At 33.5% G+C, this 20,497-nt stretch overlaps 4 protein-coding genes and 1 non-coding gene across 11 annotated transcripts; 1 reads left to right on the top strand and 4 right to left on the bottom strand.

Moving 5' to 3' along the window:
• Positions 1-200: 200 nt before the first annotated feature.
• On the bottom strand, positions 201-8,073 carry LOC129792249 (multiple C2 and transmembrane domain-containing protein). 3 transcript variants are annotated; one of them, XM_055831128.1, is made up of 9 exons: positions 7,458-8,073; positions 5,361-5,478; positions 5,091-5,284; positions 4,596-5,028; positions 4,135-4,469; positions 3,370-3,509; positions 2,091-3,293; positions 1,819-2,026; positions 201-1,745 (listed from the first exon to the last, which is right to left on the bottom strand). In XM_055831128.1, the coding sequence occupies exons 2-9, from the start codon at positions 5,389-5,391 to the stop codon at positions 1,665-1,667; spliced, it is 2,625 nt and encodes an 874-aa protein (XP_055687103.1). In that variant the 5' UTR covers positions 5,392-5,478; positions 7,458-8,073; the 3' UTR covers positions 201-1,664. The 3 variants fall into 3 exon arrangements, with proteins under 3 accessions (XP_055687103.1, XP_055687102.1, XP_055687101.1); XM_055831127.1 differs by having other exon boundaries at positions 3,370-3,518; positions 7,458-8,068; XM_055831126.1 differs by having other exon boundaries at positions 3,370-3,518; positions 7,445-7,972.
• A 313-nt stretch (positions 8,074-8,386) lies between these two features.
• On the bottom strand, positions 8,387-12,027 carry LOC129792250 (uncharacterized). Of its 5 annotated transcripts, XR_008750794.1 has the most exons (8): positions 11,758-12,027; positions 11,067-11,432; positions 10,619-10,945; positions 9,792-10,071; positions 9,411-9,494; positions 8,801-8,890; positions 8,636-8,692; positions 8,440-8,564 (listed from the first exon to the last, which is right to left on the bottom strand). XR_008750794.1 is itself a non-coding variant. In XM_055831130.1 (6 exons), the coding sequence occupies exons 2-6, from the start codon at positions 11,400-11,402 to the stop codon at positions 8,521-8,523; spliced, it is 1,044 nt and encodes a 347-aa protein (XP_055687105.1). In that variant the 5' UTR covers positions 11,403-11,443; positions 11,758-12,026; the 3' UTR covers positions 8,387-8,520. The 5 variants fall into 5 exon arrangements, 2 of the variants coding, with proteins under 2 accessions (XP_055687105.1, XP_055687104.1); XR_008750795.1 differs by having other exon boundaries at positions 8,801-9,494; XR_008750796.1 differs by lacking the exon at positions 8,801-8,890.
• Positions 12,028-13,265: 1,238 nt separating this feature from the next.
• Trnaw-cca (transfer RNA tryptophan (anticodon CCA)) lies at positions 13,266-13,337 on the top strand. Its single transcript has one exon. It is a non-coding gene; the product is annotated as a tRNA-Trp (tRNA).
• A 52-nt stretch (positions 13,338-13,389) lies between these two features.
• LOC129794344 (zinc finger protein 62 homolog) lies at positions 13,390-17,297 on the bottom strand. Its single transcript, XM_055835145.1, has 4 exons — positions 17,062-17,297; positions 15,432-16,994; positions 14,950-15,156; positions 13,390-14,883 (listed from the first exon to the last, which is right to left on the bottom strand). The coding sequence occupies exons 1-4, from the start codon at positions 17,224-17,226 to the stop codon at positions 13,438-13,440; spliced, it is 3,381 nt and encodes a 1,126-aa protein (XP_055691120.1). The 5' UTR covers positions 17,227-17,297; the 3' UTR covers positions 13,390-13,437.
• An 817-nt stretch (positions 17,298-18,114) lies between these two features.
• LOC129792248 (transcription factor grauzone-like) lies at positions 18,115-19,906 on the bottom strand. Its single transcript, XM_055831125.1, has 2 exons — positions 19,716-19,906; positions 18,115-19,630 (listed from the first exon to the last, which is right to left on the bottom strand). The coding sequence occupies exons 1-2, from the start codon at positions 19,875-19,877 to the stop codon at positions 18,164-18,166; spliced, it is 1,629 nt and encodes a 542-aa protein (XP_055687100.1). The 5' UTR covers positions 19,878-19,906; the 3' UTR covers positions 18,115-18,163.
• Between the last annotated feature and the right edge of the window lie 591 nt (positions 19,907-20,497).

Below are 20,497 nucleotides of genomic sequence, written 5' to 3'. Positions count from 1 at the left end.
AACCGATATTATACGCTGAAGTATTTTTTTACGTGAAGTGTAATAAATGATTAATAAAATACAGCCATTATACCCAGCTGGTCCATATATATTACATGACTGATTTTAGCCCATTTTGCTTCTAGACCGGTTTATGAATTTGCATTTTTTTATGTAGAAAATTACGCGCTAGTCCTTAATGGATTAATAAAGAAGACAACTTGCAAATAATCAGGTATTTATTATTTATAGAGGTAAATAATTATTACAATCGCAATATGCGATAAAATGTATGAAATATGTTATAAGATGTGAAATGGTTTTTGGTGAATGCGATGTTCAAAAAACTCGTAAAACATCTTAAATAGATTAATTAATGTTTTTTTGTTATAAAAATTTAAATTGTCACACATAAATTGGAATATTCTTTTGGGTAAAAGGTAGAATAATTGTAACAATAAAATTTTCATTTTTATATTCATTTTTTTTTCTCACTTTAATAGGTTACTAAAAGTAATAATAAATTTTGTAAAATGACAAAAATATTATTTATTATATTCTTTCTTTTTTTTTTAATATAGGGCCCTCAATGTTTTTTCTTCCCTCTAAATTTTGCTCTCTTTTACTCCATAAATGTTATATTCTTTTTAAGCATAAATATTCCAAATCACTTAAATTCAGCCTCGTGCAATTGCAAAGACTTGTTGTAAAAATAAAACATTTAGAATTAAATTGAAGAAAAATGCATTTTCTTTTTTGTTCAAGCTGATTCATGTGAGATTAATTCTTATGCTTGAGGAGAAGCTTTTGTTTTTAATGTATAGGTAGCACATAGGATTTTATACCTATAAAATTTTCGCAATGGAATCAAAATTTTCATTATTTTATTACACTATTGCGAATAACCGTGTTATAGGTAATTTATGTAATTTTATTTTAAAGTTTTTTTTTTTTTAGTTTTTGAATGAATTAACCAATTTACATTATACATTGACTATATATATAGGAGAGATAGTTAAGTATATAATTTAACGATTTTGCATAAAATTCTTGAGAATAGGATAATAAGCTATATTATATTAATATTCGGAAGAAAAATTGTTTTTTTTTACAAGCTTCAGAATGATTTTAGTTTGTTTGTTCTTTTTTTTTTTAATTGATATTCATAAGATAAAATTGATCAATGAATCACTTTCTAATTGTTTTTCGATTCAATATTTTTTTATGTGGGTATAATGAATGAGGAATGTTACACCTTTAGTACATCACATTATAACAATCATTTTTCATTTTTTTTTAATAATTGGATAGAACCTAGCTAATTTTTTTTTATTTACAATAAACTTAAAAGCTTAAATTGTTTTTTTTGTCCACAAAGCACTAATTTTTGTTAAATTTTTAATATATTATAAAAAAAATCAATAGGTTTTTGAATTTTCTTTTATGGAAATTGATATTGTGTATTGATTGTTTTCTGTTGGTTTATTCATACAAAATATAATGTACCTATGTACCTATATAGTTTTTTTGTTGCTATGTAATTGTGTTTCATAAAACAAAAAGTCTTTTTTTGTTGTTTATTTAATTGGAGGGTTTTGAATTTATAATTCTATTATAAAAATCACAAAATTTGTTGCATTTTATGTGAAAAGCACCCGCCACAAATTTTCTAAGCAACAACAGTATTAAGTGGCCTTCATTTTCTTCCTAGGATCTCTTCGTGCCATTTCCGGGGTAGAATGTGTTGTTAATTCTCGATACATTATCTGTATGGGAAAAGAAAACATTTTATATAATTATTTGTTTGTTATATAGAGAGATGTATAGAGTAGTAGATACCATATCATCATCATCTGGTACACGTGATAGAAGATCGAGAACTTCGTTGTTGGGTACACTATGTGGTCTAACTAGACGTCTGGTGAACTTTATAATACCCCATAGAAGAAGAATAACGCGCATTGGTACAAAATGAAGAACCAAAACAGCCGCAAAAAGAAGTATAGCAGCTAACCAACTCAATTCTGGGACGGAAAAGTTAAATGTGCTGAAAAAAATAAAGTTGCATTAAAAAAATATTTTTTTTAAATAAAAATAAGAGATTTTCCTACTTCTTAACGCTCTCCCCAAGCGATGCTAAATATCCAATTGTATTCTGTACAGTTTGTGATACCTCCTGTATTGCTTGCAATCGTTCTTTTATCGTTTTCTTCTCCTCCTTTTCCTTATCATCGTCATCTTCATCGTCACTCGTCATGTCGAATTCATCCGCCACGGTGTGCGATGATGGCCCTGTGAGCCACTTAATGAACCAATTTTTGAGTAATAGCAAAAGAACGATGGCTGGTATGGTGGAGACATCGAAGAAGATGCACCCACAAATCCAGAAGATTAGTGCAAAGAATGATCTCATTGGATGCTCCCATTCGAAGCAACTCTGTATCCAACGACCACAATCAATGACATACATAACTTCCTCCTTGAGTCGTGAAACATTTCTCAGGAAGAGTTGTCGCTTAAATTTCGCTTCCTGCTGCACCAGCTTCTCCTCGCGTGGCTCCAAAGCTCTAATTGCTGCTCTAACGGGGCTCCAAATAACGGTCATTTCCATAAGAATTTGCGGTGAGGTACCCTTTGCCCGGGTGAAAAGCTTCTTATCCTTCAGGGCGTACCAGCGTTTTTCACCATTTCGAATTCGCAACAGTGGAATTGCTAATTTCCCCAAAAATTCAACTTTATGATCACGATCTTCATCGTACACCGTCACCTCCAGCACAGATGTCATGTCTTTAACGTTAAATGTGAAAATTTTATTCCAATTTGGCGAAAGTGTTTTGTACTCTGTTTGTGTTTGGAGTCTTGCATTAATTAATTCTAGCACACAGAATGGATCAGACTTGCCACCCAGGTCTGCTGCCGCCAATCCCGTTGCGCCAAATATTTTCACCGTGAGATGCCCCACATCGCGGAGATTCTGGAAACTTTTGTACCAATGATAGCGCTTTTCCAACTTTTCACGTTCACGTGGGTCCTCTTTGTACGACGTTAAGTCAGTTATTGTTTCAGATGCGGTGGTACCACTGATTGTCAGGAGGAGATACACCTCCCCGGCGGATTCTTCTAGTGCCTGCCACATGCCATGCGTACGTTCGCGCGGAAGACTTCGAAGATCCAATTTAGTCGATCCCAATTGTGTATTGCGACGCCACACAGATACTTCCAGATTTTGTTCATCGTCAAATAAATGAAGATCAAACTGCTCCAACCATCGTGATCGCCATGAATTTTTGCTCTTGTATTTCTCATTGCCTAATCTGTAATTAGAGGAAAATTATTTTCATAAATTTTCTTCTCATTTCAATAGAATTTCAAACAGTTTTTTTTTCTTACCTAAACTTAACATAAGGTTCACTTAAACTACCCTCGGGATCTGGCGGAAGTCCACGTGCCTCTACGAGGACAATTGTAACAACAGAACTCCATATTTGTGATTTAAGCCTCTTGGAAGCATCCGCTAGTTTGGGATGACGCTGAAAATACTAACAATATTGATTTTCAGGAGAAAACCTAACAAAAAAATCAAAATTTTTCCAATAAACATTCAGCGAAATTTTTACTAAATTATTTGAAATGAAAACAATTTAAATTCTTTTTCATCTAAAAGAAACTAAATATTATTCATTTTTTTTTGTTTGAAAAGAAATAAATGAATTTTTTAAATAATTCCATTGGTTCAATGTCTATATATACACTAGTAGCAACATATGTATCCAAGTTTGGTGTAATGTAGTACCTACATGTACAAAAACTCATATTACAATGCTCGATAGTCACGCAAATAAATACCTTAAGTGACACAAAATATGTTAGTGTGTAAATATTTTCATCCCCTTTAGAGTATACAACACACCTTCTATTTTGTCTGTAAAATCCAACTTATTAATGAGAGAGAATTTATGTCGTTCAATATGAAATTCCAGCATAAAGTTTATTTTTAACCTTTAGAATTACAATCTCTTTTATCAAATTGTGATTTATTCATCAAAATAATGACCAAAAATATGTACTTATTGCAGCATTATTTATACATTTTTGTTGTATAAAACATAAAGATTTTATCATAAAAGGAACAAAATATGGGTTAATGGATCTCACCTGTTCTTTATCTTCTTGCGTGCGTGGCCATAGTGTTATGGATAATTTTATTTCACCCAAGGTGCGACCCGACCGGGAGGAATCCTCCAACTTCAGGACAATATCTTGTGCTCGACATAGCTCAACTGTTGTCAAATTGAGCTGTGCTGAACCCATAAAATCATCCTGGAGTCCCCAATCGTAATCAAACACCTTTATATTAATTGGTTGGAAGGGATCCTCAATGGGTACAACGAAAGTCTCATCCCATACAGGATTTAAATCTCGATGAACTGTACGTGATTTATAGAGAAGTCGTCCGCCAACTTTAAACTTAACATACGGATCACTCGTTCCTTTAAAAGAAAAAAATAAATAAATTAAGGAATTTGATGATGGGAAGTTTCAAATGCAAAAAATATAAGAATTTAGCCTAGCTTAAAAATGACAAAAAAATTAACCAAATGGAATTTCAAACTTACCATTCTTGTCCATTGCAACAAGATTATGGCCACTTATTAGATGAATTCTAAGTTGGAAAAATGCATGTTGCCTCAGGGAAATTTCTCGCTTCTTTTGTGCTTCGTCTGTTTGCAAAAATTCCAAATTGTATTCTTTACTCGAAGACGCCTCATTGTCTTTTCCTCGATCAAGGAATCCCTTTAGTAGGTTGTTTTCCTTATTAGTGGTTGATCCCGCTGTGTCATTCCGTGTTAGGGGTGATTCTCCAATTGTTGTTGCCCGATGGCGTGGAGATTGTGTCAGTGGTGTTGCAGATGTACTGTGATCGGAACTATTGTCAGCAGCATAGTCTGTGCTTTCGCGTTGTTCTCGATGTGTGTCCTGATCATTCAAAAGTGCTTCCTGGGGTGAACGACGCCCTCGCTCCTTGCTACGTCCTCGTCCCAATCGATGCTAAATGAGGGAGAATTTTACATTAATGTTATTGATTCTACAAAACATTTGTTGAATAATACCCTTAATGTGTTAAAGAAGCCATGAGTTTTTTGTAAGACACCAGAAACTGCAGGATTTGCTATACTGCGCGTTCTGTGTGGTGATCCTGATGGCGAATCCATACTGCAATCGCGACAACTCAACTCCGAAGCCGATTTGCTCAGATGCTTTCCTAAATATGAACATTTTGCTTCTTGATTTAGTCGAGACTTTTCTGTACAAAAAAAAGGAAGATAAAATCATATTAATTTTCTTTTTTATGTTAAGATTTTATTTTCTCGAAAACTCACTTCCTGCACTTGAGGAATCAGCCATATCCATGGATTAACAACATGAAAGTTAATACATTTCCTAAATAGAAAAGATTTTCTCCACTTTTTTCTTTCAACTAAACCATTGTGCTTTGCACTGGAATAAAAAGAATGTAAAGAAAAAACGAAGAAGGAATATAAAATCATTTTGTATATACTTTCAAAATAAAATCTGCTAAAATTTTGGGGGAATATAGATTAAAATATCGCGGTTATAGCTTTATTTTATATACGCAGCTTATCCGGACTTTATATGAAAACTTTAGCTATCGTTATTCAGAGAGATAAGGTACTGTATTGCTTAATGTAAAAATAAATATGCATATCATACACACACTTTTAGATTAATCGATTTGCTATTACAAATCATGTCAAGATAGTGTCGTTCACTATCGGTACAATACTTTATAGAGAAAAAAAATCCATAGGAAGTGAAAAAGAAGAAAATGCAATTTCTATTATTATTAATGGAGAATAGGTAAATATGTTTAATTTTATGTGAAATCTTACATGTATTTTGCACATGTATGTACCTATGTAATATACCCTCACACCTTTCCTTCATGTGACTAATAATTAAGTCAAGTTTTTTCACGTGAATTTAACATGCAATGAGATTAAACTTGCTAGATTATTTTTTTCTTATACGGTGCTATAGCCAGACTGGGAACCCCTCTAAAATAAACTGAGGAATAATTTCAGGGAAAAATAAAATTTAGCTTACATTTTCACTATATATAAAATGCTATGTATGTAACAATAGATGAATTGCAAATTGAGAAATATCTTTGTTTAATCTTTTCATGGCATCTCTTCATCGAGTATTATATTATATGTATTTTTAAGTGAACAATTTTACGGATCACCTGTTGAAGTGATTTAAAAATAACTCTCTTTTTGAATATTGAAATAAAAAAGTTTAGGTACCCATATGTATATAATGTAGGTACAATTGCTATGGTGATTTGTGTAAATAATAATTCAGATCATTTTAATTGGTATATAGAGAAATGTTGTGGGAGGTAGAAAATTCCAAGAATAAATAAATTCTATATTAATCTCTCTATGCTGGAGTATAAAATGTTTTAGAATATGTGTTAGCAAAAATGCGTTTTTAGAGTTTTTCTGATATAGGGGCTAAGTCAAAAACTTTTCTAGGTAGAAGGTGTTTTTAGGATAAACATTAACAATTTTTGCATTCAAATTAGCGAAAAATTAGTAATATTTGACAAGTTTTAGTAGCTTTTGACATTTCTTATCTAACTTTTGACGTTTTTTTTTCTAACAATCGACGGTAACATTTTTCTCTAATCTAACATTTGACTTTTTTTAAACTTAACATTTTTTAAGATTAAATTTTAGCTTTTAGACACAGCTTAGTTCTTTTAATGTTTTGCCTACAATTGCCTAAATTCTTACTATGTCTGAAATTTTCACTTTTGACCAAATAAAACTAAACTAAAAATTTATAAAGAATTAGACACATAAAGGGACAGATATTGTGAATGTCCCATTACTAATTTCCATTAGGTAGATAAAATGTGTAATTTTTGTGAGTGTAATTTATTAGCACTATCATCGTTGTATTAATAAATTAAGAAAAAAAATTCTCTGCGAAACAAAATAATTTAAAAGTCCAACTACGTTAGAAAAAGATAATAAATAAAATGGAAAATCGAGGAAAAAATACGTAGATGGTATTCCATATTTTTTTTATAAAGCATTTTCATTGTTCTTAAAATAAATAACAATCACATCATTGTTAAAATAAAATAAAAAAAGAATAAAGATCCTAATTTTCACGAGCATTGCTCTCCTATATAAAAAAAATGAACGAAATATGTGCGGAGTTTAACAAAATGAGAAAGAATATGTGTCACATAGTATATACACCGAATTCATAGGCCTTATTGACTTTTGGGCATTTTGTTCTTCTATTTTCCTTTATTTTTTTTCGGCAAATTCACATATAAATTCAAGTACCATGCGAACAGTCACAATTGAGAGGGAGAACCTTCACTATATACAATATATTAATACATAATTCTTTTTTTTTCTTTTACCAAGAAGTTATACCTCGAGTAAAATTCTTCGCAATAAACGCCTTCACATTTGCACTAAAATATATCTTATTCTAATACTAAAAGTGGTTATAGGTAGAGAGGAATTAGCACATTTTGAAATTTTTAAGAGGAAAATCTTGAAAGTTTCTCATTTAGTGTTTTCATTATATACACACAACTTGTTCTAGGTGAAAAAAAAGTTCTGCGGAAAACCCGAGAATCATGCTGCTCCGACAATTCTTCCACTGACACTAAACTTCTCTCGCGGCGCTTATACCAAACGTTCTATTCCCCTCTCTTTGCCGTACTAAGAGAGACTCAACATGGGGAGGGATACCTATACTACTCCTACTACACATAGAATAAGCGCAAAGAAGACTTTTTGATTCAATATTGCAAAATACGCATGAATACCGCGTGTTTTATAACACATTTTTTTAGGCAACACTTGTAGGTATATTTTGGCACTATTTCAACAACAAAAAATCTTCTCATAAATTTATTCACATAGATTTGAAAAATAAAAAAGCGAAGAGAGAATATTGTAACAACGTTATTATCAACAGAAAAAAAAGTTTCATCGCCAACACAACGAAAGATTTTTGCGAGACGTTGGTATGACCTTGAATGGTAGAGTCATTAGAGCTTTTTTTCACGCGATATGTACTTTTGAAAAATATATAATATGAATTGATTGTTAATATAAGGCTAGACATTCATACAGTTATGAGAGAATTTTGCAAATATTTTGGAGATGAATTACTCTCGTCGTGTTTTGCTTAGCTTTAGGGGAAGACAAATATTCTCCTCCTTGTGATTATTATGTGTAATCAATGTACCTCTCGTACAATTTCCCCTATTCTCCCCTACTTTCTTTCTATACATAATGAACTGATAAGAAGTGCGCGCGCAAGGTGGGGGATTCATTATAAAAAAAAAAGGTTTTTTATATTACGATAAAATTCTTTAATCTATTATACGTAAAACTCTTATAATTTCGAAAAATATCTCAATTTTTATTTAACATGATTTATGAAAATAAACAGCAAAGACAGATTGTTTAAGAATTAGATAAATTAGAATATTTCCTGATTTTGGTCAGAGTCCTTCAATTCTTTTGCTAAAAAAAAGTAGAAAAAAAGAATTTAGAAATAAAATCTTTAGGAGAAATGTAGATTAAACTAAACTTACATAGAGTGGTCTTGATAGGGTTGCTTGTTCCAGAAGTCGACGAATGTTTTGGAGCTTCTGAAGGAAAGAATAAAAAAATAAAAATAAAAAGTTGTATGTAAATATAGAGATTAAATATTTTAATTTCTTTAAAAAAAAAGTTAATGTACTGTACAATTTTGATACCATCATTAACATTGTAGAAATTCCCTCCACTACTATTAGTACCAGAAACAGTAATAAACGGTGTCCTGTGAATGTTGTTTTCTTTGAAATCTTTAAGAAAAATGAGCAAAGCTCAAGTTAGTTTTCACAAAAAAATATTAATAGAGTTATTTTTGGACAGCACCTATAAGGTATCTCCTTGTTTAATTGAATAACAATTTTAATTTTTTTTAACCATAAAGTAAGGTAAATTACAATAAAATGAAATGCCCCAAAGCTACAGAATATATCGTAAAAGGTTAAAAGATTTTTTTATTGTCCAAAGAAACCATTAAGTGTAAGAAAGTGATTTAATAAATAATTATTTTCTTTCCACGTTTCAGAATACGATGTGCCAGACACCCACCCTGTCGCCCTCATTTCCCTTCGGTACAGATAGATCCCTGATCGATTGGTGGTAAGCTAATATCCTGCTAAATTACACAATTGAGGGCATTTCACTGTATTAATAATAATTCGTTATTGTAAGAAATTACCAAATAGTTTTTTTTTGTCTCAAGTTAACGGAGAAAAAAATACGGGGATAAAGCAGATATTTAATATTAGATATTTAATAAAAATTAACACATACTTCAACGATTTGCTCGATTCCTCTGATTATTATTTCTTTTACGTGTTGATCCCATTTTTCTGTCAGCAGCCGCACCATTTTGCACTGCAAACAACAAAGACAGTCGTACATACATTTCTTTTTAATGAACAACTTTACACAACGAAATAAAACTAAACACAAAAAAAGGACTACAAAATTTTGCACTAACACGATTTTAAATAAAAATGACAATTTAGTAAGGTTTTTTATTTAACAGAATTTTTATTAATTTGGTAAAAAAACGAACGTGAGAAGCTTTTTCCTTCATAATTTAAGACTGATTTCTCAAGTGAAGAAATATTTTTTTCTCCTAAAATAAACCTTCCTTAAGACCTCTAGATACATACTAAACTGACTTACCTTTTGCCTCCGTTCCCATCAAAACATTTTCACATTCGACATTGCGGTACTGCGATGCAATTGGAATTGAGTAATTAGCTTCAGCCTGAATGAAACTTTGACTTGATTGATGTGAATTGGAAAAGGGCATTGGTGGTGGGTGCTTCGAGGTTAATTTCTCCAAATCACAAAAATTTTCCTTATTAAAGAGATCCTGTAGCTCAACCTCATCTATAGTCTCATCTTCCTCATCTTCTTCACCCGAGCAATCTTCTTCTGTTGATGATGATTCTTCATTAGGCTGTGTAAAAAAGGTTTAAGTTTATTTGGGTAATTTTTGCTTTGGCGAAAGGGACCTTTGAGCTAAGTCGAAAGTCATGGCTCAATTCAGACTAATCTAGTCATCAAATCTTAGAAGCCTGACCTTACAAAACTTAGGCTTAAACTTAAATACTTTGAAGTGATTTACGACACTTAATCCTAGTTTAAAAAAAAAACTTCAATCTAGTTTGAAATGTTTAAGGCTGCCTTAGGAAAAGTTAGGTCAGCAATTTTATTTGATTGACTTTAAGTGTGCAAAAATAAAAAAATATATTTTTTACCAAAATCGAATGTAAACGGTTTAAAAAAGAATTTTGGAATTGTCTATTAAAGGCAATTTCATCATCATCACTATGGTAAGATATCACAGTGCTCAACAACTGGGGCTATATGCACTGTAAAAAAAGGCAATTTCGAAGTAAGATTTTGCAAAATTTTCAACAAGAAGAAGTGACTTGAATTTCACCATAAATTAGTAGAAAATATAAAAAAAAAAAAAAAAAAAATTAATAAATAAATCCACTTACAATATAATCAGGATCATTCTCTTCATTATCTTCCATATTTGTGTACTTTTCTAACAGCTCTGCAAGTGTCAATTCTGTTTCCCCATCTGTACTCTCCTCTTTTTCCTCCTCATTATTTACGGGCTTCTCTGACTGTACTATTCGTGTTTTAACTTCTTCATCTTCAAAGTGCAAGAAAATTAGGTAGAAGAGTTTTTGAATTCTTAACAAAATGCCCCGAATTAATCCGGCTTTTTTCGCTGATTCCTCACGACGTTTGCGTATGGTTTGGACACCAGATTGTTTTATCGCTTGTATACGATTTCTCTGTGTTTGTATATACTGCACCTATATAGTAATTTTTTTTTTTCAAAAGAAATTAATTAATAATTAAGAAATATAAATAAAAAAAAAAAAAAAAAAAAAAAAAAAAAAAAAAGATTTGAAGGAAAATAGAAAGTTTGCTCACCATTGAAATGGGAGTCACAGGTTCATAGCCAATAAACCATAGGACGATGGTGAGTCCTTTGCGGATTAAACGTAGCCAAAGTAAGCTCGGGAGGAAGAGCCACCACGAGAGTGGACGCACAAGGGGTGTTTGGGGTGAATTTGTAAATTCAGCCAGTCGATGTGATGGGATAGACCAATATGTTAAATTTTCCACCGTCCACAGCAAACGATCCCCTAAATGTAGGAGAAGTTGCCCAAAAAGTGTTGCAGCAACACGTAGCAGCAATGAATACAGTATCAATGGAAATCCATATAGCTGCTGATTATGCGTTTCAGTGGCACTTCTTGAAGGCATTTTTCTGTTTCCTTTTTCTTTTAATCAGAACTGCAACAAAACTTTTTTTTTATAAATATTTTACTGAAGAGTGACAAATTGAAAAACAAAAAAGTTCTTTTTTTGTTGATTTTCTTCTGGCTTTTTTATGTACATACATACATATTAATAATTATCGAAAAAGTGAACAAAGTTCAGGGAGTGTATCATGCAGTGAGAGTTTGAATGCAATAAAATCACCGTATTTTCTTGCTTTTGCGTTCGCATCTCGCATCTATTTTTTTTTTACCGACAACTTTTTTTTTCAAATTTCAATGATTTTCTTGGTGGAAAAATTAATGAAAATTCAAATAAATTAATCTCAGGAAAAACTTACATGATGTGTATCAGACGTTGTATATCTTCCTTGTGATCTTTGATTAACTTATTTTAGTTAGCGTAGTCGTCCTTTTTTTTATACAGAATTTTCACACTTATTCACACACCGGATATATTTAAAAGAAAAGAAAAGAAACTTTAAAATAATCAATGCACTACAGAAATTTTAAAATGAATAATTCAAAAAGAAAAAAAAAACGAACTACTTTAACAAATTCTCAAACGTTTTGGTCTCCATGAAGGATAGATGACGACTAAAGCTGAAATTATGGGATCAGTAATGATTTGAGATGTCTTATCATTCGTCAACTGTTTCTCATCATTTTCATGTCACTCCGCTGTCAGCTCCACAAATGCAGGTCCCCACGTTTCTTGCAATAAATTCTCCCCGAAGCTCAGCGAGTATTTATACAAAAAAACTCTTATAGTCAAAAGTACTAACATGAATTTTTTGATAACATTTTTGACCCATCCGATGATTTTTCTCTCTTTTCCCCACGAAATTGATCAGTCATTCGAAAGTAATAAGAAGGAAAAAACATTTTTTTATGCAATGGGTTATTTATAAGTTGCTAAAGACATTCCTTAAAAAATAAAAATCTAAATATTTTATTTTCAAGGGGTGTTTATCTCAATATTCAAATCTTTAAAAATAATTCGATTATAAATTCAATTAAAAGTTACTTAAATTAAGTCTGAAAAGTATGCTAAATTCAGGTCAAAAAGTACTAAATTTTAGTCGAAAAAATAATAAGTCATAAAAGGGCTAAGTTCAAGCCTAATAAGTACTAAATTAAAGCAGAATTTTTTGTTAGATTTCTAGTTCTGAAAATGCTCACATTGAAAAAAAACCTAAGAAGTATAAAATTAAAAGCCCAATGATTACTAAATTCAAGGCATAAAAGGGCTAAGTTTAAGCATAACAAGGACTAATTTAAACCGAAAAAAGTTATTCGGATTTAGTCCTAATAATGCTGTCATTGAGAAAAAGCTTAAAAGATCTAAATTCAGGCGAAAAAGTACTAAATTCAAGCATAAAAATTACTACATTTAAGCAAAATTTTTTTAAAAGGATTTTTGTCGTAAAATTCCTTATATGTATTGAGAAAATCCTAAAGAGTACTTAATTCAAATCTGAAAAGTACTAAATTCAGGTCAGAAAGTACTAAATGCAAACCTTAAAATTAAATGACTTTAAGTACTAAAATTCATGTCAAAAGGTATTTAATTCAATCAGAAAAAAGTTCTTCGCTTTTTAGCAAAGAATGCTGATTATGAAGGAAATAAATGGAAGATTCCCCATAAAAATCCAAATTTTCATCAAATTAACCACCCCTTGTAATTTCCTTATTATGCAAAATAATTACGTATAACTACCTTTTTATTAAATTAGTTGGTGTTCCACTTCGTGGCCAACACCAAGTATTTTCTATATATATTACAAAAAAGCTTTTACAAAGTTCTTAGCAAAATATTACTTCAAGTGTCTATATATGTACATAACAAGACTCCGTGGCGCAACGGTAGCGCGTCTGACTCCAGATCAGAAGGTTGCGTGTTCAAATCACGTCGGGGTCAAGAGCTTTTCTTTTTTATTCTCAAGAAGTTCCCAAACCATAGAGAGCTTATCTTTTTTTCAAATTAATAATTTATTATTTAAAAAAAATTTCATTTAAATTTATATTTTTCCTCCTTTTTCTTTTTGCATCGCCTCATATTCCACGGGATGCTTTCGCTTCTGATGAACATACTTGTTGGCATTGCTGTTGAACTGTTTGGGGCAGAAGAGGCAGGAGTAGAGGATTTGGCTCTGAGAATGTGTAGCAATGTGTTCTTTAAGTCCTAATTTCGTCTTGAATGCACTATTGCAGAGGTTGCATTCGAACTTTCGCACTTTCATATGAGAATACTCAATGTGGCACTTGAGGGCAGAACGATTTGGGGATTCCTTACCACACATATCACATTTAAAGACTTCCCCTGCCTTATTGTGACGCTCAATGTGGACTTTGAGGAGGCGCTTCCGTTTGAAGGATTTGTCACAGAGTGTACATGCGAATTCCCTAACACCATTATCCAGGTGATTACTCATGTGGATTTGATAGTTGTACTTTGATTTGAATACCTTTGCACATACCTCACAGACATGCTTGCTACTCTCATCGTGGACATAGCGTATGTGCTGGGAAAGGACTGCCCTGAAGGCAAAGGCTTTCCCACATTGGGGGCATTTGAATTCCTTTTCTTCCTCACTCATATGCTTAGCTCGGTGCGTCTTGTAGCGACACAGCGTCATGAATGTGCGTGGGCAGTCGGAGCATTTGTACAAATGCTCCTCCGGAGGGACATGCTTATTGAGATCATGCTTAATTAATCCCCTATCAGTGAGGAAGGTTTTATCGCATTTTGTGCATTTGTACGCATTAGGATTTGTATGCATATTGAGGTGATTTATGATTTTTGTTCGATTATCCAACTTCTTGTCGCAACACATGATGTATGCCTCTTCCTGATGAACCCTCAGGGAATGCGTTCGGAGATCTTTTAATTTGTCAAAAATTTCACTACAATTGCTACATTGTAGCTTAAAGAAATCCCTTATTCTCTCATCTTGTTCCTCAAATTCACTCGCTGTTCGGCGATTTTTCTTGCAAATCTTCGTTTTAGTCATCACTCTCTTTTTCCCACCAACAATTTTCTTCGTTTTCTCCGAACCTCCAGGTAATTTCCTCGTCTCCCTGAGACTTTCGTACCTGTTACGGATTTTTTTCTCAAACACTTCATTAGTGGTGTCATCGCGGGATTTTTTTCTAGGTCGTCCACGCTTCCTAAGTGTTGTCTTCACTACAAATAATTCTTTTACTTCATCGGCATTTAATGATGATGTCTCAGGAATGACTTCGTCACAATAATTCGGATCTATTGGGGTACAATGAGGAAGTAGTTCCTTCACATCAATCAACTCAATATCAGGTTTTGTCAAAATCGTCTTTGTTAATTCCCCATAGATGGTCCGAAGTACTTCTTCAGTCTTCCGGATGGTGCTTAGAAAATCAATGCAGAGATTGGCATTTTTTAGGCAATTTTTGCAAAGGAATTTCGGCCAATTATCATCTTGATTAATCTGCAAAAAATAAATGAATTCATTGCAAAATAAACCTTTAATAAAATCCTATATATAATTACTCACAGATAATCCAAAATTCAGGATTAGATTTTCATGTAGATTTTCATTGAAAAGTGAAGAATATTCGGTTGTTTTAGATGCACAAAATCGGCACAATTCTTCATCACATCCTAAATTTTCTTCTTTAACTCTGTATTTAACATCTTCATTTGATAAACAAGACATTTTCACATAATATTCTTTTAAATATAGAAGATTCTGTAATTCCTCCTACAACTTATCTGATATTCGTAATTTGACAGAAGTTCATGCCAGAGACGACATTTAGTATATAGTGTACAAACATACATAACATACATACATTGATGTAATACATAATGTTGTATGTTACTACATACCTACCTAGTTGAGTATTTTTTTTAAGAAAAATTCTTTGTAAATTTTAATTTTTTTGCATGGCTAAAATATTTTATTAATGATTTAATTGTACAAAAAGAAAATCATTGACATTATTAATTAATCTCATTAAAATCTATGCGCTAATTAGTTGGATCCATATCGATTAAATTTTCCAAATTTTTCTTCTGCTTCATCGCCTCATATTCCACGGGGTGCTTTCGCTTCTGATGAACATACTTGTTGGCATTGCTGTTGAATTGTTTGGGGCAGAAGAGGCAGGTGTAGAGAATCTGACTGGATGTGTGGGTGGCCATGTGCTCTCGGAGACCAATAGGTGTCTTAAATGCTGCACTACACAGGTTACATTTATGCTTCCTCTCGCGAACATGAACGTACTTAATATGCTCATGAAGTGCCAAACTATTTGGGGATTCCTTGTTGCAGAGATGACAACGGAATACCTGCCCCGAATCATTATGACGCTTCATGTGCAATTTCAATTGGGCTTTGTACTTGAAGGAATTCCCACACACGGGACAGGGGATCTTTTCAATTTTCTCCCCACTGTGTGTCTTCTGATGGCGCAGAAAGACATCCTTGTTCTTAAACATCTTTGCACATATTTCACAGACATGATATGACACCTCCTCGTGCATTTGTCTTATGTGAATCTGAAGATTCGCCTTAAATGCAAATGCTTTACTACAGTGAGGGCAGATGTGGCTTTTCTCTGCATCCGTAACATGCACATATGAATGCTTCTTGTACCGTATCATACTCATGAAGGTTTTCGGACAATTTGGGCATTTGTACTTGTGCAATTCCGGTGGTGTGTGGCTATTCTCCGTATGCAGCCGTAAGCCGTATTTGTTCTTAAATGATTTACCACATTCGGTACATTTAAATGCTTCTGGATTCATGTGATGGTCAAAGTGTTGCAATATCTTCGATGGTCTATTGAATTTAACATTGCAACACATAACATAGCCTTTCCTCTTGTGAACTTTGCGGTAGTGAGCTTGCAGATCTCGCAGTTTTGTATACGATTGCTGACACAGATTGCAATCCATCTTGAAGAATTCCTCAATTTTCTTTATATTCTCCTCTGCAATCTCCTTATTGTACTTCCTCCCCGCGCGCTTAGCTGCTACAGGACGAATACGTGGTCGTCCGCGTTTACGTGCACCCTTTGAACTTTTGTTGTCATCATCCTCCATGTCTTCTTCATCCGTGCTCGTATCCTGCTGCATAAATGGCGATCCTGGTATATCTTCTTCAGGAGATGACGGTGATTGTTCCATCATTGAGGGAGATTGAGCTATGGGGGATGTTGCGGGTTTAGCTTCAACTTTATGCTCTACCTCTGTTGGTGGGATTTTTCTCGGGCGTCCACGCTTTTTTGGTACCACCACTGCTGCTGCTGCAGGTTTCTCACCCCAATCCCTGATTGGCTTTCTCTGTGATCTCTTCCGTGTAATCCTCTTCTCCACCAAAGCATCATCGTCTTCATTCTCATTCTCAAGTTCCCCCGTGGATTTTACATCAACCATCTCAATGTCCGGCTTAATTTCCACATCTCTCAAATCTCCGTAAACATTTCGAAGTGTCTCCTCACTTTCCCGGATGGTGGAAACGAAATCAACGCAAACTCTTGCAGTCTGTAGGCATTTTCGACAAATAAACTTGGGCCAGTTGTCGCTTTCTTCAATCTACAATAAATGTAAGTTGGATGTAATCAAAATCATAATGCTTTTATGCTAACTTAAAAAATCTTACCATTAATCCAAAATGAGTTTTTAGGGACTCATGGAGATTATCAATGAAAACCGATGCATACTCAAAGGTCTTTTCTGCACACAAACGACACAATTCATCGTCTTTTGTCTTTATTTCCACTTTTATTGGAAGTTTTTCATCTTCTAATTCCGGATTACAAGACATGTTTGGTTTTCTTTGATTATGCGTCCAAGAAGAACGAGAAAAACCTATTCTGACAGATTGTACATAGCACGCTATATACAAAAACCCAGTAAGCAAAATTCGCTCAATGTTAAGCCAACGAAATGATCAATTATTGGGTAAATATGGTTCAATCAGTAAAAATCACAAAAGTACTTTTTTCGTATAAAAATGGTTAGATATCAGGTTCTATAGTTTTTAAATTAACTCAATATTGATAATTAAAAAAAAAAATGAGTCAATGCAAGTCAAAATGTGATCAATTATTGAGCAATTATAGATCAATCACTTTGACTCAATATTGATAATTTTAAAATATTGAGCCAAAACAATCCGTGTAGAGGATCAATACTATGATCTTAGCCGTTATGCGGAGAAACGATATGTACAGGATCAATTATTGAGCAATTTTTAATCAATTGTTGATCAATCACAAAAAAATGATTTTATCTTTAATCATAAATAATCAGATGTCGGGTTCTATTGTTTCTTAAAACATGTATTGGAGTATTATTTATTCTTACACTTGCAATCACAACTCCGTAATCCACACTAACATAGTCCCCATACAAATTTACTATTTTTTTTCGTGAATTTTGCGTATTTTCCCTATCGGCTACATGACGTGCTCTTTTTTCAAAACGAAATATAGAATTAACTCACGATATTTTTTTTAAAGAATCTTTTATTTACTTACTTTTTGAAAATCTGCAAAAATGTCAAAATGGCGAGAAAATTGAGTGATTGGCTGATGATTGTTGCCTCAATAAAAATGTTTACTGGGAAATGCATCACGTTCTTTGAGTTAGCATAGTTTCTCACTAACCCATCGATCGTATGAGGAAAATGCATAAAAGAAAACTTACGCAATTTATAAGAAAATCCACTTTAATATGAAAAAGGAAAAAATAATCTTACTTTATTCAATCTTCCGGCCAAGACTTTCGGCGTCCTTTTTCAATTTCATTTCTTCGTACTCCACCGGATGTTGCCGCTTCTGGTGTGCATACTTATTTGCACTACTATTGAATTGTTTCGGGCAGAAGAGGCAGGTGTAGAGAATTTGATTGGATGTGTGGGTGGCCATATGTTCCGCAAGGCGCTGTTTAACCTTAAATGCAGCTCCACATAATTTACATTTATGTATCCTTTCGCGAATGTGGACATACTTTATGTGACTCTGCAGAGCTTGTTTGTTTGGTGAGATTTTCTTGCAAATGTGACACTGAAAAATTTCTTTTGATAGATTATGTCGAGCTATGTGTAGTTTCAATTTAGTATCATAGTTAAATAGACGCCCACAAACGGGGCAGGGGAGCTTTTCAATTTTCTCTCCTGTGTGAGTTTTCTGATGACGCTTGAACACATCTTTGTTCTTGAACATTTTTGCACAAATCTCGCAAACATGGTAGGATACTTTTTGGTGCATAAGTTTCACGTGAATCTGCATATTGGAATTTAGTGCAAATGCTTTGTTGCAGTGTGGGCAGAAGTGACTCTTGTCGGACTCCTTTACATGGACAGCCAAGTGATTTCTATGCCGATGAATGCTCATGAAGGTTTTCGGGCAATTTGGGCATTTGTACTTGTGCAATTCAGGTGGTGTGTGGCTATTCTCCGTGTGCAACTGTAGGCCATAGCGGTTTTTGAATTTCTTCCCACATTCGTGGCATTTAAAAGCATCCGGATTGAGGTGATGCTCCAGGTGTTCCAGGACCTTAAAAGGACGATTGAATTTAATATTGCAACACTTGACATATCCCTTCCTCTTGTGAACTTCGCGGTAGTGAGCTTGAAGATCTCGCAGCTTTGTGTACGATTGCTGACACAGATCGCAATCCATTTTGAAGAATTCCTCAATTTTCTTCAATTTTTCCTCCGGAATTTGATTGGAGTATTTTTTATTCTCATCTCGTCCACTTAACTTTCTCTTCTTCTTCTTATCAGTCTCTTTGGTGGAGGTGGACAGTGGAGGACTCACATCTTCAGGATCTTCCAGGGCTTCCATAAAAATTGGTGAATGAGATGGTGATGAGGGAGTTTCTGTTTCTTCCTTTATTTCAGTTGAGCTACTTAGGTGTCTTGCAGATCTTCGGGGTCCTTCGCGGAAAACCTTTTCTTGCTTGCATTTCCTTGAGCGTTTTGATGCTTTCACAGCCACTTTCTCCTCTTCTAGGACTTCATTCTCAAATTCATCCTCAAGAGGATTCAGCTTGATGTCTATCATTTCTATTTCATGCTTAATCTCCACATCCTTCCACTCTCCGTACAGATCCCGAAACGTCGTCTCACTCTTCCGGATTTTTGTGATGAAATCCAAACAAATTTTACTTGCGCTGAAGCAACTTCTGCAGGAAGTTTTAGGCCAATTGTCCGTTTCTTCAATCTAAAAAACGAAATAATTGAATATTTTTTATTAACAGAATTTAAATATTTTGAATGAAAACAAAACATGAAAAAAAAATCTTTACCAAAATTCCAAAATGAGTCTTAAGACCCTTATGAAGGTCATCGGTGAACACAGATGTGTAGTCGAAGGATCTTTCAGCACAAAAACGACACAATTCCTTTTCTTTCATTGTTTTTTCCACTTTTATTGTAATTTCTTTTCCATTCAAATTGTTTTTTGACATGTTTTGGTTTTTATGCGTCAACTATGCGAGCCGATATTGTATCTCCTCATGAATGAATCACGTGGACTGCATTTTGTATAAGTGAGTTTCTTTTGAGTGTGTGCGTGAAATGTTTGTTTGTGTTGTGCGGAAAAAGTCCAAAACTAAAATTTGAGCTTTAACGAACTTTTTTTTGCATTTCTACAAAAAAATATGATTTCCTTCTTTTTCCCCAAATTTTTGAGCATAAAACGCATTTTTGGGGCTCCTGGGGCTCTTACTGATACTCCCGCGCCATGGAGGAGCCCCTCTGTGTGGAATTTGGGGCTGGCAGAAATATTAACGGTTGGGTTTGAAAATTTAAAATTTTTGACGGTTGGGGATTTTACACGCACTTTTTTTCCCGGAAATGGATTTTCGCGAACTCCTGGAATTTTTGATGCCAATCGCCACGGCGTCACTTCCTGGTCACAAAAAACACAATTTCGATGGGAAATTCGGCGGAAAATGCGAGAAAATTGCGAAAAACTAAAAACCTAGAGCTAGTTAGAGCAAAGTGAAAGAAATTTGGTGCTCTAGCCTAGAGAGATTGGCGCTAATTATGGAATTTGGCGCTAAATAATTTTCCAATTGCTCTTAAA

The sequence above is a fragment of the Lutzomyia longipalpis genome, chromosome 3 (genome assembly GCF_024334085.1).
Source record: "Lutzomyia longipalpis isolate SR_M1_2022 chromosome 3, ASM2433408v1".
NCBI lineage: Eukaryota > Metazoa > Arthropoda > Insecta > Diptera > Psychodidae > Lutzomyia > Lutzomyia longipalpis.
This window is presented reverse-complemented; position numbering and strand designations above follow the sequence as displayed.